The sequence below is a fragment of the Talpa europaea genome (assembly GCF_964194135.1).
Source record: "Talpa europaea genome assembly, chromosome: 7".
In the NCBI taxonomy this organism is placed as follows: domain Eukaryota; kingdom Metazoa; phylum Chordata; class Mammalia; order Eulipotyphla; family Talpidae; genus Talpa; species Talpa europaea.
Window position 1 is genome coordinate 95,256,947 of NC_140074.1, and position 24,494 is coordinate 95,281,440.

At 40.0% G+C, this 24,494-nt stretch overlaps 1 protein-coding gene across 3 annotated transcripts in view; it reads left to right on the forward strand.

Annotated features, from left to right (window-relative positions):
* Positions 1–24,494, forward strand: part of DNAH9 (dynein axonemal heavy chain 9) — a gene marked incomplete at its 3' end in the record, with an annotated part of 308,650 nt that overhangs the window by 153,707 nt on the left and 130,449 nt on the right. For all 3 annotated transcript variants that reach the window (XM_084236563.1, XM_084236562.1, XM_084236564.1), the window contains exons 37-42: positions 2,356–2,529; positions 3,012–3,219; positions 13,520–13,685; positions 15,263–15,365; positions 15,873–16,112; positions 22,516–22,677. In XM_084236563.1, coding sequence (XP_084092689.1) covers positions 2,356–2,529; positions 3,012–3,219; positions 13,520–13,685; positions 15,263–15,365; positions 15,873–16,112; positions 22,516–22,677 — 1,053 coding nt within the window. The remainder of the gene's footprint in view (positions 1–2,355; positions 2,530–3,011; positions 3,220–13,519; positions 13,686–15,262; positions 15,366–15,872; positions 16,113–22,515; positions 22,678–24,494) is intronic.

Sequence of the window (24,494 nt, forward strand, 5' to 3'; positions counted from 1 at the left end):
GCATTAAAGTCAAACACCAAAAATAGTCCTGTAAATTGAAAAGCAGGAAGTGGCCATAATATTCACATCAGGAACACCAATGGTGCTTACACTTTAAAAGTTGTCATTAGAGCAAAGCAAAAGAAAGCATTTTGTCATTAAAGAAATGCAAAATGGAGCTCATACCTAAGTAAAGGTGTAATAAAGAAAAATACAGAAAGAAAAAGAAAGATGGGGGATCCTGGCTAAATACTTTGCAGTGATCTCAGAAAATGATTCCTCAGGAGCAAATGATTTGTCAGACAGCACTGGATTGGGAGACCGAAAGCCATGGTTCAACTTCCAAGTCTGCCATATGCTTCTAGAGGGGTAAACTTTTGTCCTTCTATATATAAATTAAGAACAACTTTCACTAGCTGAGGTGACCTTGTGTTCCAGTCTCTTCTGTGGTGTGGCACTACAGCCTTCCTCTCATCAAGTTCAAAGGGCAGGAAGAGACAGAACTGTCAGAATCCAAAAGAGATGGGGATTTCAGAATGGGTCTCTTCAGGAAGGTCATTACTGAAGTGACACACAGAAAGCCAAACAGAGAAGGGGATACTGGATGACTCACCAGAGATGACCTTGTCTTTAACTTGCCCAATTATAGTAGAAGGTGAGGTCGAGCTTCAGTTTACACAGGGACAAGACTATATTGGGGCAGTCTGGTTAATGGCTTGGCTCAGGAAATCACCAAGTAGCTCAAGGGGGAATTGGAGGTAAGCAAAGAAGATCCCCCCTATTCTCCTTTCTCAAGGTGATCCTCATGTTGGATTTTCTATATCAACTTAAAATCTAGCTTTCATTGGAAATCAAAGGACTTCAAGAATTTTATCCATGGGTTAAAATGGAGAGTGGGGAGTCTTTCCTGTGGCTTCTGATTGTAGAGAACAATACTGAGAAGATACAGCATCCCTTTAATCTTAATTCAAGCAGAATAAGAAAGGAAACATCTGTTCTTACCTGAAAGCCTACTTCCAGTCTCATTTTAAGGCAAAGAACTGAATCCTACATACCTGACAGACAGCAAAATAAGGTGTGACCAAAATAAGGTGTGCCCTTCCTTCCAAGTCCAGATTCATTGCCATGTACCCAGATCCCTGATGAAGATGGGCTGCATCTTCATCCTGCCTTCCAGAAATATTTCCTAAAATGCCCAGTTGGGGTCTCTTTCTTTTTAAAGATTTTTTTCTAGGTCTGTGTGTTCAAAGAGAGGTTGTATTCTCCAGAGGGTCACTAATATTAGCCACATGTTTTGGAGTGTATGTGTTTACACATGTGCATGTTTACATTTGCATTTGTGTAGACATTTTTTTAAAGATTTATTTCTTTATAAATAAATAAATCTTTCTTTATAAATAAATAAATCAGAGGTGCAGGTTGTGATAGGATTCACCAGAGAGAGTGGGGAGCAGAAAAGGCAGATCTACTGAAATACACTGCTGAGAGGAGCAGCAGGTGAGGCAGGAGAGGTCTGCTGTGCCATGTGGGTTGCTCCCTGGCCAGCGGGGATTGAACTCAGGGATCAAACTCAGAGATCAAACCCATGCTGCTGTGGCTGGCGATATCTTGATAGCACTGTCTTTAACCCTGCACCACCAGAGAGGCCCTGTGTAGACATTTCAACCATGGACACAATAAGATAATTTGAGTTCAGTGGGTGCACAGCCTATTCTTATGGCTCATGGTCAAATATGTTTGCATATAAATTAAATGTCTCTATATACTCTGTCAGAAAGAACAGTATAACTTTGTTTCTGTTGCTCTTAGACTTCAGAGGTTTTGCTCTCAAAGGAATATCAGAAATCTTCTTTTCTAGGCACTTCAATTTACAGATGAGGAACTGGGGCAAAAAAAAAGAAGTGAGGTTCTTCTCACATAATACATTGTGCCCACAGATGTCAAAAACCCCCATCTTAGTCATCACATCTCTGCCTGCCATCTTGGAAGTTACTCAGTATCCCAGGAGTCTTGGGGGTTAGGGACTGATATCTATCTCTTCAGGAGTTCCTGACCATGCTTGCCTAGCTTGTGGTGGTGTACTCCCACTCCATTTAATGTTCTTTCACCTCCCCTCCACCTCTCCATCCCTTCAGCCCATGATGTTTCAGATGCACCAATACGAGGGAGGTTCAGCCACATGGTCAATCCAGGGTTCTCCCTGAGCATTTGAGCCTTGTTGAGCCTGATCCTAGGGGAGCAGGATTCTTCCTGGAGGCCCTGGTCTATCAGACAGGCCAGCACAAGCAGGACCACCCCAAGAGTCTGCGTGATACAAATGCATGCTGTTCAGATTTCAAGAACTCTGGAGAGCCTTGACCTGCTTTGTTTTGGCAGCTTGTGGACTACCGGGCAGAGTTCAGTAAATGGTGGCTGACAGAGTTCAAGACAGTCAAGTTTCCTTCCCAGGGAACCATCTTTGACTACTACATAGATCCAGAAACCAAGAAATTCGAGCCTTGGTCCAAGCTCATCCCCCTGTTTGAATTTGACCCTGAGATGCCTTTGCAGGTGAGTGTGACTGAATAACCATGGAAATACAGAGTCCCCAGGAAGCCACAGCTTCTCTAGTGGCAGCCCTTTGTCAGTCTCCAAGAGTTTTGGTCTTGCTAGGAACATATCATCCCCAGTTGCATAACTTTTCAGGGGAAATCGTAGGTGTGATTAAGTCATAAGATTCCCCAAAGCCTAGGTAACCTGATTATCAGACCCCATCAGCATCTGCAGGAAGAGAGGTGAAATGGCAGGGCAGAACTTTCTAAATTACATCAGAGAGACTCCAGGGAAGCAGACAGAGCTAGTAGAGAAAGGAGGGGATGTTCTTTGCCCAGACAATCAGTTTAAAGAATGGTCTTACTATGGATATCAGGGAAGACACTCCAGACTGAGCTCCACTTTACCAGCAGAGTTCTCTCTCTGAAATGCTCCCAAACATTTTCTGTGCATCTGTTTCTCCCATAAGCCCTGGCATGCTCATCGTGTTCCCATTCCAGGCTTGTTTGGTACACACCAGTGAGACTATCCGAGTGTGCTATTTCATGGAGAGGCTTATGGAGCAGCGGCAGCCCATCATGCTGGTGGGGACTGCGGGCACAGGCAAATCAGTGCTGGTGGGAGCTAAGCTGGCCAGCCTGGATGCTGAGGAATATGTGGTGAAGAATGTGCCATTCAACTACTACACAACATCAGCAATGCTACAGGGTAAGGGGCACAGAGGGCATGGGAAGGGTGCAAGGAGGGTCTGAGTGGTAGAGTTGGGGCAGAATGCCATGTACCTGCTTGACTTGATGTCCCCATGGAGCAGGCACTGTGCATTTCCTCTCACACTCCCCTTCTCAAATCTCCCATCTTTCTCTTCCATCTCTGTCCCGCTTCCCAGCACCCCTTAGCACTGCTTCTTTTCCTCTGCTCTCTCCCTATATTCCCCCCAGACCTGTTAAATTCCTCCAGGGCAGTTTAGCATAGCACAGTTCAGCAACCTAATGACAAAGAAGCTGAAAACCTAAGAGACTTGCACTGGGCCTGTAGACTTCTAATACCAGACGTGTCTCCAGAGAGCATTTTCTTTACCCTTCAGGGGCTAGTGATGGGGACACCTATTGCCCGAGTCCACTCCAGTCTTCTGACCACCTCCTGACTGAAGCTGGGCACTCTAGGGTCTGGCTTTAGGGGTAGGGCCTCACCACAGGTGATGTTTGTCCCTCCCCAAATCACTTCCTCCTGGACCCTCACAGTAGAGTCTCCTTTCATATAGAAACATTCAACACATTGATCCTAGAAATGGCTTACTTTAGAAGTACCCAAGTCAACTCTCCCAACAAGAGGAGAGGAGTGCTGGCGCAGAAAGAAACCCTGGTCCTATTCCAGACACAGTGACAGCCTGTCCCATTCTCTGTAATGTGGTCTGGGCTTCCCCCTTGAGACTCCAGTGCATCCCCACCCCTAGAATGCAATATCCACTGAGCATGAGGAATTTAGCCTATCAGCTGTTGGCAGGTTAGTTAAGTCACAAGCCAGCTATAACTTGACATGTGGACTTGGTAACTTAGGCCTTAGGCCAGGGGATTTGGAAATCAGACTTCCTTTTGACCTCCATTTGTTCAACCCAGACTAGTTTTGCTTACCTGGTCCTTCTGTAGTCCTTGCCCAGCGTGTGCTCTGGTGTCAAGCCCACGGTGTTGCCAGCACGACACATTCCCATATCAGACCAGCTCATTTCCCACCTCTTTGCACCATCTTCTCAGCTCTCCCAGGCTTAGGATCTAGCCAGCTCCCACTTGCTAGTAAGGAGTAGCCTTGCCTGCTCTCTGCCTCTTCTAACAGTAAAGCACCTGAAGCTTGTCTCATCTCCCTACCCAGTAAAAGAGAGACTTCACTCTTTCCCACCCACCTCTGTGCTTCCTCCACTGCTGAACTGGTAAATATGTCACACCTCCTTTCCAATCCAGGACTGTAGTTCCCACATGAATGTCAACAAGTAAGACAAAGTGAAAATACGAATACTAGTGTCAGAACATAGCTAGTTTGTCAATGATGTGAGTGTCTTTTATTTGCATACTCAAAGGTACTTCATTTTTTTTTTGTGCTCTTCAATGTCAACAGCTATAGGCATGATGCACTTGTAAGTTTAACCTGAGTTATTAACATTTTTCTCCAGCATTTTTTTAAATCTACACAGTCAACAAACCAAATCAAACCCTTGTCATACATTTGCCAGTTTCTCTAGCTTAAAAAAAGACTCTCATCATGACCAATCACAGGCTTCCAATACAGTGTCAGTGAACATGGAGTTGGGAAGCACACAGGGTAACACATCATTCTAAAGTACTTCCACCTCACCAAGACAATACACATAAATAATTCAAGAGCATGGATAATGGTAAAATGAAATTAATGTGATAAGGTTCGAATATTTATTACCTTCATTTTAATATAATTTACTTAAAGTTGATCTCATTTATTTTTAAATAATGGCTGTGTAACAACCAACTATCAAAATCCCCTCATTTTTTAACAATCAACTCTCAAGACACAGTTCCAGTAACTACTAGATTCCTCTTTACTCCATGCATCCTCAGCCACCACCCTGCCATTCAAGTTATAACCTTCCTTCATGACCAGGAACTAGCACATTAGCACCCAGCAGTGGTCTAAGCAGACCTCACATGCCTCACATCTTAACACTGTTTGTTCTACATAACATAATTTCTCTCTCTTGTTCATGAAAAGATAGCTCTACACTACTTGAAAGCCTATGTCCAATGACTGATCAGATTACCAACTCTGCCCATTTATTTCAATTCTTGCTAGTACAACTACGATAATATTAGTAATGATAATAAATTATAGCTATCAAACACTCAGCCAGTATGTGTCAAGCACTAACATGTGATTAGACTTTCATACATTTTTTAAATTATCTCATTTTGTAAGCTCTGTGAAGTAAGTACTTATTTTATACCCATGTTATACGTGCAAAATCCAAGACACCAAGAATTTAGATAAGCTACCCTAGGCCACACAGTAAGTGGCCACCACACTTATGCCAGGCAATGTGACTTCAGATGCTAAGCTTCTTACCATTAGGGTACACTGACTCCCTAGTAAGAAGATACTTTAGAAACTGTAATAAATATTTGAAATTACTACTATTGTCATTAGTAATACTAATGACAATAAACAACTAAGAGTTGTTTTCTAGACTCTTATTTTAATAACTTTGTAATGTAAAAGTCCCTTTAAATATAGAGTATAGAGAGTAAAATTTTTAGTCAAGGAAGAAAAGTTGAGCTTCTTACACTGCCCAGATATCTGACTCTTACTGTGGTCCCCTCACCTGGAAGACTTCTTGCTCTCCTGTAAAACCACAAAATTATTTTTTTAAGTGAGAGAATGTTGTGAAATAGAGCTAGGATGAAAAGAGTTTCCTCGCTGCAGTTGGACACACCAAGATGCAACATTTTGTTCTTGTTAATTCCTTGGTGGCCTCTCAGCCCCATCCCTGTGCTCATACCAGGTGATGATGGATCAGGCATCTGTCATGTATGTAAAATCGCCTGTTCAGACCAACTAGGATTTGGGAAATATCCAACATAGAGGCAACAAAAACCACACAGTCAAACCCATACTCTTTATCTGAAAAATGTCTTTTCTTAGAGGCTTCTGCCTTTTTTTTTTAAGATTTATTTTTATTTATATATACACACAAGAACTGGGCTATAGACCACAAGTGCCAGCAGAGGGTGAAAGGATTTACCAGAAGTTGCCAGAAGAGGGGGAAAGATAGATTAGGGATAGAACAGGCAGTTTTACTGAAATACACTGCTATGGGGAGCAGCAGGTGAGACAGGAGCAGTCTGCTGCTCTGTATGTGGGTTAACTCCCTGGCCAGGATGAAATTCAGGCCGTAGTGGTGATAGTGCTGAGACTTAATCCTTACGCCATCAGGGAGGCCCCTGCCTTTTATTTTAGTGACAGTGTAAACAATGTTGATTGTTTGCCTTTTTAATCCTATGGCATTTTAGAAGCAACAAAATGGTGGGGGGGGAGGAGGTGCTACCAAATTTGAGAAAAGCAGGAGCCAGAAACAAGGCATCCAAGAGGAAACAGAAAACATAAAAAATACAAGCTCAAATGATAGCTTCTCTGGCATCATTTAGACAGACAAGAGGCAAACTATCCTATTCATATTATGAGTCTGCCACTCACTAGATTTTCATGCTGGTAGTACTTAAGATCTGGTACATACAATTAAGAAAAGGTTGAATGTGTTGTGGTATTGCCTATTTTAAAGCACAGGTAGTACACCCAGACAGATGAGCAAAGTATGTGTCTATAATGTGTCTGTTATGTCTAAAAATGGGAAATAGCTAATTATCCCCTTGACAGAATGGCAAGCAATATTACAAAGAATAAGAAAATTCTGTATACAAAGAATTAAAACTACATCCAAATCTTGGAGTGTGAAAAGTAATATACAGTACAGTGTATATATGCTCCAAATTGTATCCTGATTTTAAAAAAATGTACTGTATAACAAAATTCCCTGTGTGTACTCTAACACCTCTAGTTATATGTACTAGAATATCTTCAGAAGGACATGTAAGGGGAACCCTGGCAAGGGGAACTGGACGCTAAGAATGGGATGGAGAATTACCTAATTTTTTTTAATTATGAAATATTTCAAGCAGACAAGTACAGAAAATAATATAACAGATGCCCATGTAATCATCACCCAGATTTCACAGATGTTAAAAATGTCGTCATTTTGCTATGGATCTAGGCATTATAAGTACAGCCAATACACCACCCCCACCCGTTCCTCCTTCCTGCCCTTCATGAACCACAGAACTAAAGTTAACATGTGTCACTCCAATTTTACATTTCTGACATACGCACACACCAACAAAATAACAATGTTGTTGTATATATTTAAAATTTTATTATAAATTTTTATTGAAGTAACTTGCAATACTGTATATGATTTAGAGATAAACATATATCTCTTTAGATATATGTTACCACATGACACCCACCACCAAAGCACCCATAATCATCTACCACAACTTCTTTGGGAACTTTTTGTTTAATCATTGTGTATTTTGATATGTGTACATCAATTTTATTGGTTTTCACTATGCATAAAAATCCATTGTGGGAATAAATCACTGTTTATTCATCTATTTTCCTACTAAAAGGAGGCTTAGATTTTTTTACATTTTCCCTTTAAAAAGCATTATTGAGTTATAGTTGACATATAATACACCACACATATTAAAGTATATGATTTGATAAGTTTTTAGATACCCATGAAACCATCATTACTATCGAAATAATGAACACATCCATCACTCCAAAGGTTTCTCATGTCCCCTGGTAGTCCTTCCCACCCTGTCCTGTGCCTAAGCAACCACTGATCTGTTTCTGTCACAGTAGGCTAGTTTGCATTTTCCTGATTTTACATAATGAAATCATACAGTATGCACTCTTTTTGTCTAACTTCTTTCACTCAGTGTGATTTTGAGATTTAACCATGTTGCTTGAGTGTATCAATGGTTCATTCTTCTCATTCCTGAATAGCAAGATAAAATATGTAAAACACTCAGAATGATTCCCAACATACAATAAGAGTAAATGAAAGCTGTTATTATAATAATATTAAAATCCTTCTCAAATTTAAGAATCTATAAATATTATATAATTTCTGACCCCCCACTGCCAAGATGAAAGGAACACAAGCAACCCCTTTTGCATGAAAAAAGAGTTGAACATACACCATTTTAAAACAAAAATAATGTTTTTGGAAGAAATGTTCCAGCTTTCAAATGGACAATAACTGCACCCAGCAGGTCAATTCATCAAGGTCTCTAGGGGAATATTTTGCAGCTCATTCATTCTGCCATTTTTCTCAAAATCAGATGTTCAGTTATAAAGGAGGCAGCTGCTTGATAATTCCTCTTCTCTCTTTCATTTTACCCAGTTCTGGGGTCTCCATTGAGTACATATCCTTTAAATACAAATGGCAGTTGTGTTTCAGCACATTCACATTACTCATCAGTGTGAATAACACGTCTTATTTAATGTTTATAATATGTCAAACCTTATACTAAGATTTTTACCCCTTTTAGTTCAGTTAATCCTCCCCTCCCTATGAGACTCTGACAGTAATTCTTTAGATTGAAAGCAGCAAAAATTCTGTTGACAGCGGCTGTACAGAGATTTTATTTTTTTCGCACAAGTCTGGAGGTAGGCAGTCGCTATTGCTAAATCAATGGCTCAGTGAGATCAGTGCTATAATACCTACGGCTCTCATAGTTGCTCTCTCAAGGTGACAGATGACTGCTTCTCTAGCCATCACATTTGCATTCCAAAAGAAGAAAAGATGAAGGGAGAGGGTAGCCCCATATTAGTAAAAGACAGCTCTGAGGAACCCCTAGACTTATGTCTGTCTTACAGTTAGGAAATGTATCACACAGCCACCTCAGCTAGAAAGTGGCTACAGAGAAAGAAATTGGAAATGGTGTCCATCACAGATCTAATGATGGTCTATTTTTACAAGGTGAGTAAATGAGGCCTGGAGGTGTTAAGTGACTTCCTTCAAAGTCACACAACAAGTTAATAGCAAAGCTATCTTATTTTGTCAAGCTCTAGTAGCCTTCCACTTTGATAAGACTATAAGCCATGCATCTTAATTTCCATAATAGAATGTCAACTGTGCTTCTGTTCATCTGATAACTAAATTAAATAGATGTGTTTCCCACTGATAGTAAATAAAGCAGGTGCTTCAGTTGGTCATTGAAAGAGCCTTTAATTCACTACTCTCCAACAGATGCACAAATCACAGATTAATAACTCTATATCTAAAGTGGAGAGAGGCAGAAACCTGTCCTCATTTTTCATTCCTCCAGCTTTTCCAAGCATTTCTCTCTTTCCCTTCACTAAGTTACAATTCAATGATCCATGCTTGGGTTTTGTTGAGGCTTGGGATAATAAAAGGTAATATGAAGTTATTTTTGTTTCTCCTGTAAAATCTCAGTTGAAGACCATTCTCATTTTATCATCTGATAACCCTTTGGTAAATGTCCATGATTATGCCTCTTAGGGTTAGTACCTGAAACATTTTTTCATACAAAAATAGAAGTGGATTTGTACCAGTAATCTGGGATGGCATGGTTACTGTAATTAAATACAAATTGACTTCTGAGCTTTTACATTAAGAGTCTATAAAGGGCAATGTCATTTTTATTTGGTTATAGTAATTATTTCACCCTAGATTACTGCTGAAAATAAGTTTTCTCCTATATTGTTTTGCAATCTTTTTAGTCTTTATTTTAAATGGTCTGCCTTATGTCTATTCAAATATTTTAAGCCTCTTCTCATTCTTTTTGAAAATATAATTAATCTTTTAAATAAAAAATTTACAATGACCCATAGACAGGATAGTTTAGAAAGAGAAAAGGAGGTAGGATTTAGTTAAAGTATCAACAAACTCATATTTGCACTATAAGAGGTGTGGGCCTGTGATTATACTCTTTACAATCTTGTATTCTCTTACCATCCAACTGTGATTTGAGTTATTAGTTCAGCAAATATTTGAGTGCTTAATTACACTAATTAGATAAGAGCTCATGTGTCTGATTCTTTGCGTAAAACAAATCTCTCCAACCTGTTCATTAGAAGTTTAAAGTTGAACAGGACCTTAAGAAATCGAATCAAACTCTCAACCTCAAAGGAGTATCAAGCTTACGTTATTATAGATTGATAGCTCTCATTTGCTTGCTTTAATGTCTTCCAAAAAGATGACATATAATTAAATCATCAAAGATTTATCATCTAGGGGGGTATGAAACTCTATTTAGATAAGAAAGGGAGTTCCAAAGTATAAGGAAATTGAAAAGAACTCATGTTTCAGACAATAAAGAAACTTGCATAAATTTTGCTACCTCCAAAACATAATGCCGCAATTAAAATCACGTCTTAGAAGGATATATATTTTTATGTAGAGGTTTATGATATGTGAAATGAATGAAACATACACAAGCAGAATATGCAGCATAGTTCTGATTTTGTAAAGGAAAAATCTAACAGAGTACATAGACTAGAATGAAATACACCAAAATATTAAAAGTAATGCTTACTGCTAGTAAAATTATGAGCAATTTTCATTTTCATCATTATGATTTTCTATGCTGCTTAGTCTTTATATAATGAATATGTATTATTTTTTATAATCATGCAAACTATGTTAAATTTTGAAAGAATAAATGCAAGGCTCTTACAATATAACTGAAATGTCATAATAAGTGAAAAGTTTTAGATAATATGGAAGGAAAATAGTTCAAACACAGGTACACAAATTATTTCAGTGACAGAAATGTGGAATCTATCCATATCCTGGATTCTATTTCCAGCAAGGCATTTAGTCTCTATTTCCTTTTTCACTAAGTGGGATAATAAGCTTTCCTTTGCCTATTCTTGGGGGTTTATTCTAATAATAAAATCCATTCACTTCTTAATTTAATAAATGTTTCTTGAACATATACTTTATGCTATGTTTTAGTTGTTGGGGTTATGACAATGAGAAAAACAGAGAATGAATCTTAGCTTCATAAAATTTATAGTATGAAGGGGTTGAGATAATAAATAAGATAAATAAGTGAAATATAGAAGATACTAAGTGGTGATGGAGAAAAATGAAGCCATTTAATTTTAGATGGTGTTCCAGGCATGGGCTTCCTGAGACAGTGGCATTTGAGTAAATAAATGCATGATGGAAGTGAAGCAACAAAGTGTGCTGGCATTTGGGAGAATTTCAGGCAGAGGAAGCCGACAAAGAAAAGTTCCCAAGACAGCATCTAACTATGTATCAGAAACAGAATGTCTGGAGCAGAGGCAGTGAGGAGGGGAACAGCAGGAGAGAAAAATATACGTGACAGTTTTATGAAGGTTACTAGACTGGCTTTTGCTCCAAGGGAGATGTGGGACGCCACTGGGGGGTTTTAAGTGAGGCACTGGTGTAATCTGATTTACATCTTACAAAGATAACCCTCTCTGCTGGGAAACTCATATTAAAAATGAAATTGCTCTCCCGACATACTGTGATGGAGTGAATGAAAACATTGAGACCAGTTGGTGCTGCTTCACATGGTCATAAGCTGAACACCAAACTTAAGTGTAGCCTTGGTATGGTGTTCATTGAGATGGTACAGATAGTACTGATGAACTCGAGGCCTGAACATGGACTAGACCTTCTGGACTTGTCACAAGGCAGAACCCAGAAATGCATAGTAAGGGTTGCATTTCATCATTTGTCTCATTTCTTTAGACTTTCAATGTCAACATGCTTGCTGAAATTTAAACCCACTTCTGTTCCTGCAGTTCTACCAGGAAACAGAATAGCTTGCCATCATTCCATCCTGGGTGGAGCAGAGCTTGGCCAAAAAGGGACCAAAATGTATGTGCCCTTCCAGTGGAGTTTTCTTTTTCTGAAGAATTTAATATCATCCATTTGCGATAATCTGGTGCATTTTAAGGCCACTTCTTGCTAACTGACATGCTTTTCTCCTCAATAATCCCTTAGAAGCGTAAAGAGCTTAATCAACCCAAATTACAGGGTCTGCTTAATTCCAGGAGTAGATTTGAATATCACTGCTTTGGGAGGAGGAGAAACAAGTCTTCCTAAGGAGAGAATTTCCTAATAGAAGGACTGTTCTCAGAAGCATGTCCTTGGCAGCCCATTAATTATATTTCATTTTGACAGATCTTGTATATAGTCGTTATATCTTCAGGGGAAAAGAAGGTGTTGGGTGATTAATTGGTTGATAGTGTATGTTAATTGGATGTTAATTCAATTAAAATTCAATTCATATTTGAAACACTTAATTTAACTCAGGACCAGAAAATTAGAATATTCAAGCTTCTTGAAGGAACTTGTCTTTCTGTCACCTTCGTATGTCTATTGACACTTTCTCCTTGTTTACAAACTTGTTTTTCAAGAGGAGGAATCAGATGGTTCTTAGAGCTTCCAGCTGTACTAGGAAATGTTGGTTCTTGCAATGCATAAATATTTAATTGCTTTATTGGAAAAAAATAACATATATCTCGACACTAATACTTAAGTTTGTTCTAAACAAGTCCTGTCAGGCTAGAAAATTGTTCTCTTTGATTCCTTCCCTCTGCCTGGATAATTGAAGAAACAGCTCCAGAAGACAGTCTGTGCTTAGTCTCCAGAAATGCACTGGGATGCCCTCATAGGGGGTCTGAAAACCCGAAGACAGAGGGAGAGCAGATCATGATACTGGAAGATTCTGGGAAATTCTCTGAGGCTGTTTTCCTCAAGGAAAACTCCAGGAGGCAAAGTCTCTGAAAATAATGTTGACAAGATACCCAGTGATTCCTTTCTGATAGCCTAGGGATAGAAGGGGCCCCTACCCAGCCCTGGATGAGAAAGGCAGCCTTTGTGCTCCTCTGCTGGCATAATTAGAGAGGGCAGGTCTACTCAGGGTCTGGAAATTTGTGCTAAGCAGAAATTTTCCATAGGGATAGAGTACCAGGCCTTGGGAGAATGAAGGTATCTCCCGTTTCTAGTCTATAAACAAAGAAAACTGGGAACTTAATTATGATAGGGGAGCAGCTGTTTTGAGGTTTCACTACTTTGGATTTGTATTCTGGCTCTGCCTTAGAAAAGTTGTTTCCTCCTCTGTCTGTGTCTCCATTCTTTCATCTGTAAAATGAGAAGATAACACTTATCTTGTTTTTGAGCATGAAAGATCATAAATGTTTGTAAACATCTACCAGTGCACATAGTAAGAAAGCCGATGTCTGATCAATACTGCCACCATTTCTGCTTAGCAATTTCCAAACATGCCTTTGGGTCCTGTAGAACTCCCTGGAACTCCCTCATCTAATAATAGCTGCTGTTGTGTACATGCATGTGCATGGCTTTCCCTTGACCCTTACTGTCTTGGTACTTCCTTCCCTCACTAACTGGCTCTCTTGTCAGCTGTCCTGGAAAAGCCTCTAGAAAAGAAGGCTGGCAGAAATTATGGCCCCCCGGGCAACAAGAAGCTTATTTATTTCATTGATGACATGAACATGCCTGAGGTGGATGCCTATGGGACTGTGCAGCCACACACTATCATCAGGCAGCATCTGGACTATGGCCACTGGTAAGAGCACCCACAAAGGGGCTGGGGCCAGTGGGAAGCTGAGGGGGAGGTTAAGGCAGAGCTCTGCTGCTGGAGGAGAATCCCCACAAGAATCTTCATGGCTTTTGTTTCCTAGAATGTTCTTTCAGATAGGCTAAGACTCAGATGAAGAATTTGGCCAGAGAAGCTCTCATCTAAGGAAAAAAAGTCTACTGTTATTCATTACTCATGTCAAAAGTTGCCTTCTTCAAGCCCCCAAAGCAGGATTAGCCATTTGCCTACCCCACTGTGGTTCCATAGCACTAAGCAGATACATCAGTGGTAACACCACAGTGTAGAGGACACATGTGTCCGTGAACTTCAACAGCCTTTGTCCACTCATAGCAACTCCCAGGCTCTGATAGCAGCTCTTGCAACAATTAGGACTTATTGGCAAAAGGTTTGAACTTGTGAGAAAAAAAAAAGTCAGTGATTTGAGATGACTTTGGCTCACCTTCCTACCTCACACTGAATCAGTTGCTGAGAAAGAAAGGGAAGTATGAAAAAGGAATTCAAAGAGAATTATTATGATGGCAACCTGACTTGTCTGTCATTCACCCCTACAGCTTTGGTTTGATGCCTACAATCTACAAACATCCATGACCTTCACACCCATATTTGAGCAGCTGATCTATGCTGGGAAAAAATCAGTCAGCTGATTAGTTTTGCTTTGGATTTATAGTCACAAACCTTAAATGGAAATTACCTTAATATGTTTGTATATCCACCTCATAAATATCTATTCCATGCCTCATCTTCTCTCCTCAAACTTCCTGCCCCATCAGAGCTGATGACCCTCCCTTCACAGAGGATGCAGATGCATCTGTTTTTAGTTCCACATCTATCAAATTGCTTGCATCAACAAACATCCTTTTTACTCTCCTCCTGTTACCTCTTCCTTAAGACTTAACCATCCACCAGTGTCTTGATTCTATTCTCTCTCACCTCCTGAAATCCTCACTTCATCAACTGTACCCCCCATCTCCTGATTGGCTCCTTTGCATAAATTCTGTTTTATTCCAAAAATCGTTTTCTAATTATGTGCTGTCTCTCTCCCTACTAACCAAGTTATCACTCTACTCTTTTTCTGCTTGCACATCTCCCTCTCATTCCTCAGTCCCCTATCATTTTATTGGTTTCTTTTTACTCAATTTTACTGGACTGTTCTTGCTCAACTACTCACTCTTTTTATTGTGGCTTCCCATGGACCCCTTTAGGTCATGATCCTCCTTATTCTCTCTACAGCATGTGGTATGGTTAATTGCTCTCTCCTTTTGGAAGTACTAGCTTTCTTTGCTTTCAGGGGTGTTAAACATTCCTGCTAATCCCCCATCTCTTATTCTGACCTGGTGGTGCCTTCTTTCTATGCTACTTCTGTTGTATGACCCTTCAGGATTTTTCCCTCAATTATTATCTCTTTTCAATCTCTACCGATGCATCTGACATTTTTTTTTAACCACCCAAATACAAGAATGATAGGATACATCCCACTTCCCTTGACAAGGCACACACTTTCCTGGACCCTCACACAACTCTCACCCATGCATCTGACTTTCCAGGTATGATCGGAACAAACTGTCCCTAAAGGAAATCATGAATGTACAGTATATTTCCTGTATGAACCCCACTGCCGGGAGCTTCACCATCAACCCAAGACTTCAGGTAAGGTAGGACCCTGGGTACCTGGGTTCTGAATACTACCTACCAGGGCTGATGTCACTTATATAAGTAATAAGTAGCCTTTCCCTGTTCAACCTCTTAAAATGCCGAATCATACAAGATGCTAACTTGTATTTCAACAGAGACAGAGAAACTCATAGACCCAGAATCATGAAGCTTTTAGAGCTTGAAAGTGTCAGAATTCATCTGATTCATCTCAATATTCAGAATGAGAAAACTTCAGAGGGATGACATGACTTTCTCAAGGTCGTGGAGATATTCAGTATCAAATTCAGATTTGGAATTTGATTCTCTGACCCAAGTTCAGTTCTCTTCCTACTGTCCCATAATGACATCGTTGACCTAAAGTACAGTCCCCCAGTCAACCAAAGTTTGAGTTTAGAGTGAGAAATTCGACCAGAATGTAGGAGTAAAGAAGAAGGCAACTTTTATTCAGTGATAATGATGTCTAACCCCTGGCCTCTTCCACATGCATGTTTCCTTGTGCAGCGTCACTTCAGTGTATTTGTCCTCTCGTTTCCGGGAGCAGATGCCCTGTCCTCCATCTACAGCACCATCCTGACCCAGCACCTAAAGCTTGGAAACTTCCCAGCAGCACTGCAGAAATCCATCCCCCAGCTGATCAATCTGGCCCTTACCTTCCACCAGAAAATTGCTACCACATTCCTGCCCACAGCGATCAAATTCCACTACATCTTCAATCTTAGAGACTTTGCCAACATTTTCCAGGTGGGTTCATCTGCTCCAAGACACCTTAGAAGATTTAGTGGTGATTTGTACCTACCATTCTCAGTAAAATAATAGCATCAAACTCTGAGGCAAATTTTATAGAGTCATGAACATAAATAAGAAAACAAGATGCTGTGGACTCTGTGAGGAAGGACCTCAACAAAACAGAGTCCTGATCACTGATTGTTTTAGTTTCCAGTAACCAAAATGCTTTTCAGAGTTGGTTCCTTCAGGCTGGAAAAGGCTCAGCATCTTGAAGATAGTGTTGTTCAACAGTTTGAGTATGCCTAGAAGGGAAAGTGGCACAAAAGAGAGACTATTTTGCAGATTCTGGTGGTGTACCCCTTATTCTTAGAATGAAAAAAAGAAATTTCCTCCAAGCCATGCAGGATAGATCTGTTTCTTGAAGGAGCCATGCTGCAATATTTCTGAGACACCGTCTGCCTGCCCCTGGGGTATCTTAGTCCTAAAAAATTGTTTCTTTTCCAGGCCAAAGCTATTTCAGATCCTTCCAACTACTCATCTAATTGATGATGGCCTGTCTCTGCCCATTACTTCCAATTGCTTGGCCCTTCACTGTCAAATCTCCAGAGGGTGATGAAGCAAACCTGGGCCTTCTCTTGCCCTGGGTCAGATAGAGCATCCTCACATATAGCTCTCCCACTCTGAACACAACATTCCCATCCTGGCAAAGAATCTGCAGAAACTGATTTGTGAGTGCCTCCTACCTCATATAGCACTGAACCATTATTGATGGATGTTACACCAAGTAGAAGCCACACTGTAGGGAAATGTCAATGTGAAGAGATCAGGGAATGAGGCATGACCCTCCATGTAGACCACATGTATTTAGAATTAATTACCCAGAGCACTGCTTGTGCAGGTAAGACTCTGGGGAACCTCAGGCACTGAGGATATGTTCTAGCATGTTCCAATCAGGATTCTTGGCTATAAAGAGCAGAAAACTATTGAACATTAGTTTGAAGATCTAAGAGCTATGCTCTAGAAAGATTAAACTAATGGTGGAACCACTGAGCCACACAACAAAATAAACTCTGAGAACACCTCTAAGCATCCCAGGACATCACTCCAGGATCATGTACACTCTAGTCATTCATTTACTCAAAACTGAGGAGGAGAGGAGAGGCCCACTGAGATTATATAGGTTTGCCTAAGAGCAAGCCAAGAAAGAACTGAAGCTAAAATCTAGGTCTTCAAGTTCCTGATCTGCACCTTTTCCACCACAACATTCTGTCCTCCTCATTTGTACTTCTGATGAGAACAACAATAAGATAATTAAGGCAGCAAGAAAGACTCAGCTTTACTCTGTGGCCTGCAGGCTTGCACATTGGAGAATCTCTGCCTACTACCATTCATTGAGCACTGATAAAGACATTTTTACATGTTATTTCTTTTAAATTTCACTGCAGCATGATAAGGTAGGGGTGCTATCATCTTCATTTCCAAATTTAAAAAAATAACTAAAAATTAAAATCATTTGATCAGATATACATTGCTCATAGCAGCAGAACTAAAGGGAAAAGAGGTAGTGAAGTCTCTCTTATTGGTAGCACCCACTACCCTGTCTAGAAAGACACCTTATCACCTGTACAACCATGAAAGTTCATGACAACCTTTTGAAATACACATTGTCATCCCAATTTAACAGAGGGTCAGAGAAGTTTCCAGCTAGCAGGAACAGCATGAATGGTCATGGAGATAGAAAAGTATAATTAATGTCAGTGGAATAACAAGTTGTGTGGCCAGGTAGCACAGAGTGATATGGCAGGTCTGGGTGAGAAAGAGGATGGGGAAGATAATTGGAGACAAGTAGATCCTAGTAAAAAGTTTTCCTTTATCTGTAATAGTATCTCACATTTATTGAGCCCAGACCTAAACCCTTTACAATATTAGCAAACAATTTCATCCTCACAACCACCATATGAAGGAAAATACTGATTGTCTCCAATTTAGAAATGACATGGCTGTGCCACAAGCACATCAAGTATCTTGAGCATGATCACTCAAAACAGTCCCACAGTATCTAAAACCTTCAGCCCTACTTTGCAGGTAATTCAGGATCATTACAAACACTTCTTCAACAAAGAGGGTTCTTTTCTAACCTTATTTCAGTGGCATCTGATGTAACATCAAGGAGGAACTAAGAGGTGAGATATTGAAGTGAGGGCTGTGTCTCTGGTTTCCCCTGCCTCATTCCTTTGCCTGAGTGGCAACACCCTGGGCTCTGTATCCCAGCCAGGTCTCTTTGCAACCTGCCAGCTGTCAGCCACCTGCCACAAGTGTGGGAAAACACATTCCCCCCATGGAACACCTGCCTCTCTTCTATCACACAACCCTTCACCATCCTCCTTCAAAGAAGAGTTTTAAGCTCAGAGCTTGACTGCAACGTGCCCCCTGCCTCCCCTCCCTGCCCGCCCGCTTGTCTAAAAGTCTGACAGAAGAGATTAAGCGATGGTTGAATGCCCACTAGGAGACATTTACTGCCTAGAGAACATGCTGATTTCCTCTTTCCAGATTAATCCAAGGCTCAATAATTCATACCTTCTCTGTGCTTCCCTCATTCTATCCCAAGCAGAGCAGAATTTGATAATGCTCTGTGTAGCAGAAATCATTAACCATTCCCATATCAGTGACACATGTTACTGTCTCAGATGGTGCAAAATTTGTGCTTGACATGCTCACATTCATTCAGTTCTTAATGTCATTCAGCCTGAGTATTGGTCACAAAACTTAAAAACTTCAACTGATAGCATACCTCATTGTAAACACAAAGTTCCAGAAGTCAGGATTCTAAGATGGTACTTTCCTGCCCTCTGCATCTCAAATATGAACAATAGGATATCCGGGAAGAGAGAAGTTGAATTTATGTGTAGGTGGAACCAAAGAAATCTAATGGAATTTCTTGGGTTTTTTTTTTTAATAATATGAGTAGGTGGAGCCAAAGGATTCTAATGAAAAATTTTAAATAAACATTTATTAAAGCATAACATAAAATAGAAAAGCATACAGATCAATAGCATAAAGCAGTTAATTGTCACAAGGTCATCATACCTATGTAAACAACCACAAGTCTCAGGTCAAGAAATAGGACACTTGCAGTATCCTTGAAGCTCCTCTTTTTTTTTTTTTAAGATTTATTTTATTTATGCAAGAACCGGGGTAGAGGCCAGATGCATGGGAGGGTGAGAGGATTCACCACAGACAGAGCAGGGAACAGAACAGGCAGACTGACGAAATACACTGCTGAGGGAAGCAGCAGGCAAGACAGGAGAGGTCTGCTCGCCATGTGGGTTGCTCCGAGGCCGGCAGGGATAGAACTAGCACTGCAGAGCCCGGGGACAGCTCCACAGCGCTGCACTCAACCACCTGTGCCACCAGGGAGGCCCCTGAAGCTCCTCTTTTTACTTCCTTCCAGTTATTCTTTTTTCCTACACCCTGTAGTAAATACTGTCTGCATTTCTAACACCATAACTTATTTTGGTGTATTTTGGATATTATATAAGCAGAATCATATGGTAGTTTTTGATATTACCTTTGTATTTTATATATATATTATACATGATTGTATTTATGTGTCATAGTGTTGACAAATAATGATAGTAAGTAACAACAACCACAATGATAATAATAATTTTGTTTGCACCATCTAAGATAGTTACATGTAACACTGAGATTGTAAGTGTTAACAATTTCTGCTAATCCTTAAATCTCTTTCCATTTTGTCCTATAGCACTCGCTATGACTACCAGTGCAATGCTGAAATGGTGAGAGTGTCATCTTGCTACATGCCTAATTTTAGGAGGGAAAGCTTCTAATGGTTGATTATTATGCATGATGCCTACTGCCGCAGACCAGCACAGCAGTAGAAGATGAGGCCACCTCAGGGTTGAGAGAAGCGTGCAGGGTGGTCAGGGAGTCGGCGAAAGAAATGACAAACAGACACACTTCAAGAGTGAAAATCTGAGTGTAATTTTCTTTAAGTTTGTGACCAGTATATATATGTTTTCCAAAAGCACAGGAATGAATATCAAGGAAATTAGCTTGCTCATGGGCTCAGTCTATCACTATCAGGGAGGTGATCTACATAACAAGCAATGACCATTATAGAAGAAAGAAGGAAGTTTAGAAAGACAAATAAGGGATTAAAGTTTGTAGTTCTAGGAAGAGGGATAAGATTTTTAGCATTCTGGTAGTGGTTCTTGGTGGTCATTATCATTTGATAAGCTTCTGCCTTTTCAGGGAACTTCCGCTGAACTTCCTCTGCTTCAGGCTGTTCTCCCACCGCGAGCTGGTTGCCCAGCCGGATCTAGGGACCGTGGCGAAAGCCATTCCTAAAGATCACTGCGGAGGGAGGTACAGCAGGTATGTAGGGTTTTGCTGTTCTTCCCCTGCGCGCTGGTTGCCCAGCCGGACATAGGGCCGGTTAGCCCTAAAGGTCACTGCAGGGGAAGGTGCAGCAGCCTACCAGAGGTTTCTGTGGATGTTCATGCCAGATTAAGAAAATTTCTTTCTGTGTTTTAGACATATAGGATCTCCCTCTCCAGGTGTTCTTACTATACCACATCCACCACCAAAGCACCCATAGTCCTCCCCCATAGTCCATTGTGCTCCCTCCCCTTTTCTGCTCCCACTTTCCCTTTCCCCTCCAGTAACCTCAGTTCTATGATCAGACTTCTAAGGTTTGTTATTGGTTAGATTTTATCTGACCTTTTGTTTTGTTTCTCTATAGATCACACATAAGTGATGGGTTGTCTTTCTCCTTTTTACTTATTTCACTGAGCATAATCTTGTCTGGTTCCATTCATGTTATGACAAATGGCAAGATTTTGTTTTGTTTAATAGTTGAGTAGTGTTCCACTGTGTATGCATACCACATCTGTGCCTTTGCTATGGCACATTTGGAAACCCCAGCTACAAAAGTAGCATTCTGGAATTGTTGAAGTTGTTTTTTTTTTTAATTTTTTTTAAAATTTTATTTATTTATACAAGCACTGGGTATAGTAAGAAGCACGAGAGGGTGAGAGAATTCACCAGAGCCAGAGCGGAGAGCAGAACAGGCAGATTGATGAAAAATACACTGCTGAGGGGAGCAGCGGGCAGCAGGAGAGGTCTGCGCGCCATGTGGGACCCTCACCCAGCAGCCGGGGATCGAACCGGTGCTGCAGAGCTTCACAGCCCAGCGCTCAAACACTGCACCACTGGTGAGGCCCTGCTGAAGTTCTTTTTAATGATATTAGGCTTTCTTCTTCAAGACCAGTTTTGACATGTACAATATTTTGGAAATAGAGAACAGATACTGGCTTCATTAAACAAGCCAAGTGTCAAATGACACATTTAATTTTCCATCTAGAATATAAAACTTCCAAGAAAAACAAAATAGGAACCAACATCTAATCTACTCCAAATGAATATATTTTACCTATGAGGCTGATGGGCAGACATGTGCATGTGGTTAACTCCAAGATACATTTTGCAGTGAAATAATAACTTTAGTAAAGAAAAGCAAACTTATGGAAATAACCCACGTGTCCAAAGATCAGTGGATTAGCAAGATGTTGTATAGATATAGAATGGAATACTACACAGCTATAAAAATGATCAATTCTTGCCATTTGCAGCAACATGGACTGGAGAGGATTATGTTAAGCAAAATAGGTCAGGAGGAGAAAGACAAATGCTGATGGTGTCTCTTACATGTGGCCTACAAAGAAACAAAACAAAGGGTCAGATAAAACCAACCAAACCCTGGAAATCTGAATGTAGAATTGAGGCTACCAGAGTGGGAGGGAGAGAGGGGAGAGCAAAGTGGGAAAGGATATATGGAGGGCTTTCAGCACCTGGGTATGGTGGGTGTGTTGTGGTAACGTCCATCTGAAGAGGGGTGGATCCTGTTCCTCTAAATCATATACAGAATTGTAAACCAATGTTACTGAATAAAGAAAATAAATTTATCCATTTACAGTTTACTAGAGTTTTAATCATGAATATATGTTGAAACTTAAATGATTTTTCTGTACCCGTTGAAATAATTATATAGTTTTCTCCTTTATTCTGGAAACATGACAAATTATATTGATTATTTTTGAATTTTACATCTATCTTGTATTCCTGAAATAAGTCCAACTCAGTTACTACATGTTGACCTTTTTATATTTTGTTGGATCGCATTGCTTCCTTATATACAATCTTTATATTAATAAGATTGTCCTATAATTTTTCTTTCTTCTCATATTCTGGGGTCATGAAGTTCTTACAAAATGTACTGGGAAGTACCCTGGAAAACATCTAGTCCAACGCCTGTTACACAACTGGCTTCAAAAAATTGGAGCTATTGTAGTTTTCAATTGTTATTAATGCCATTTTTTGTCTATTCTCCCTAAAGGGCATTCTCTTCTCCACAGTGGAATGTGTAAAATCCTCACAGGACCTAGTAAATCTTTATCTACATGAATCAAATAGGGTTTATCGGGACAAGATGGTGGAAGAAAAGGACTTTGATCTTTTTGACAAAATCCAGTCAGACATGGTCAAAAAAAATTTTGATGTGAGTATTACCCTTCGATTTTTTTTACATTTGAAAAATAATGATAATTATACAGATGGTCACCCAAATGATAAACATCTTCCATAAATTGGAGAAAGTCAGAGATTAGATAAAGAAAGGAAAATCTATCTTTATTTTTTGTCCAGGGGATAAATGCTAGGGCAAGAAGAGATACAATTTGGTCATAGAGACTAAATGTTAATATCTATGAGGATCACCTGCTCCAAATCCTACTCCACTCACACCTCTCAGTCACATTTCCCCACTGGTCATCCCAGTTGACATTTCAACATGCTTGAAAAAGCACTATCTCATCTTGCCTAAGGCAGTCTCTTTGGAACTGATAATGACTGGAAATTTGGAAGCTCTGGAATAATTTAAAGACTGGAAACTTATTCTGATAATGACCAAAATTTGTTTCCCTCTCTACCAATACTAGGTCTACATGACAAACCATAAAATATTTTATGATCATTTATTTTGTCTTTCCTGGGTGTTTTCTTCTTCAAGACAAATAGCAAATAGCCTCTGTCCTTTCAGCTCTTTATGACATGGCGTCTGTTCAAACCCAGAGGAATCTGACATCCTTTTGATTACTGTCTTATCAATTCTCCCCTCTGAAATTGGGCTGCCCAACTTCCATCACACAACCCAGATGGGGTCTGACCAAAAGCAAAGACTGTCCCCTTTCTTATACACCATAGATTCCCTACTAGATTTCCCAAATTGTGTCCTGCTAAACAATTGTACTACATATACTCCTTGGAAAGAAGTTATCTAAGATAAAATTAAGTTGAGAAAGTACTTTATATGATATAACCCTGTTGGAAGTTCACAGATCATTCAGCATATAAAAGCCCTGAAAGTCTTGGCTAACCCTCATTCATGTATCATTTCCCATACTTATTGGACCCCAAGACTCTTTTCCCTTCATAAAACCTATTAATAATTTTCATGCTGAATGGCCCATGGAATATGCCTTGGGAAGCATGTATATATTACAACAACCTAAGATCTTACTATTTTTTTTTTGTAGTGTGAAAATTATCACTACAACTAACCTTGAGCCTTCTGTTGCCCAGCCCTGTGCTTACTTTGTTAGGTTTGGCTCCATTTTTTTTTTCCTGAAAAGATCCTGAGTTTATCTCTCCAAATATTTATAGTCCATTCCAACCTACATGTCAATATTTTGAACTTTTTTTTAAAGATTTATTTATTTATTTATACAAGCACTGGGTACAGTTAGAAGCGTGGGAGGGTGAGAGAATTCACCAGAGCCAGAGCAGGGAGCAGAAAAGGCAGAAGGACCTAAAGTACACTGCTGAGGGGAGCAGTGGGCGTGGCAGGAGAGGTCTGCGTGCCATGTGGGACCCTCACCGGTGGCTGGGGATCGAACCGGCACTGCAGAGGCTGTGGGCAGCTTTGCAGCCCAGCGCTCAACCGCTGAGCCACCAGGGAGGCCCTGTTTTGAACTTTTAAACATTTTAATAACTAATTTCATCCTGCACTTTACTAGTTCAAACACCCTGGAATACACCACTTATCCTATCAGTATTCTATGACTTGATGTTCAGTGCTCTCGTATCTTACATTTGCATTGTAGCATTTGCCAGTTTATATATTCATTTTTTGAGTCTGTAAACAACCCTTGATTGTCCTTTTAAGTTGACTTGAACTAGCACTTTGGAGTAACAACACTCAGTCTTTGCAATAGAGGTTCCTATCTGGTCATATGGCTAACCATGTAGTTAAAGGTGCCTGTATACGAAGGACACATCTTTCCTTTTTTTAATTTGAAATTGGTTTTATTTTGGGGG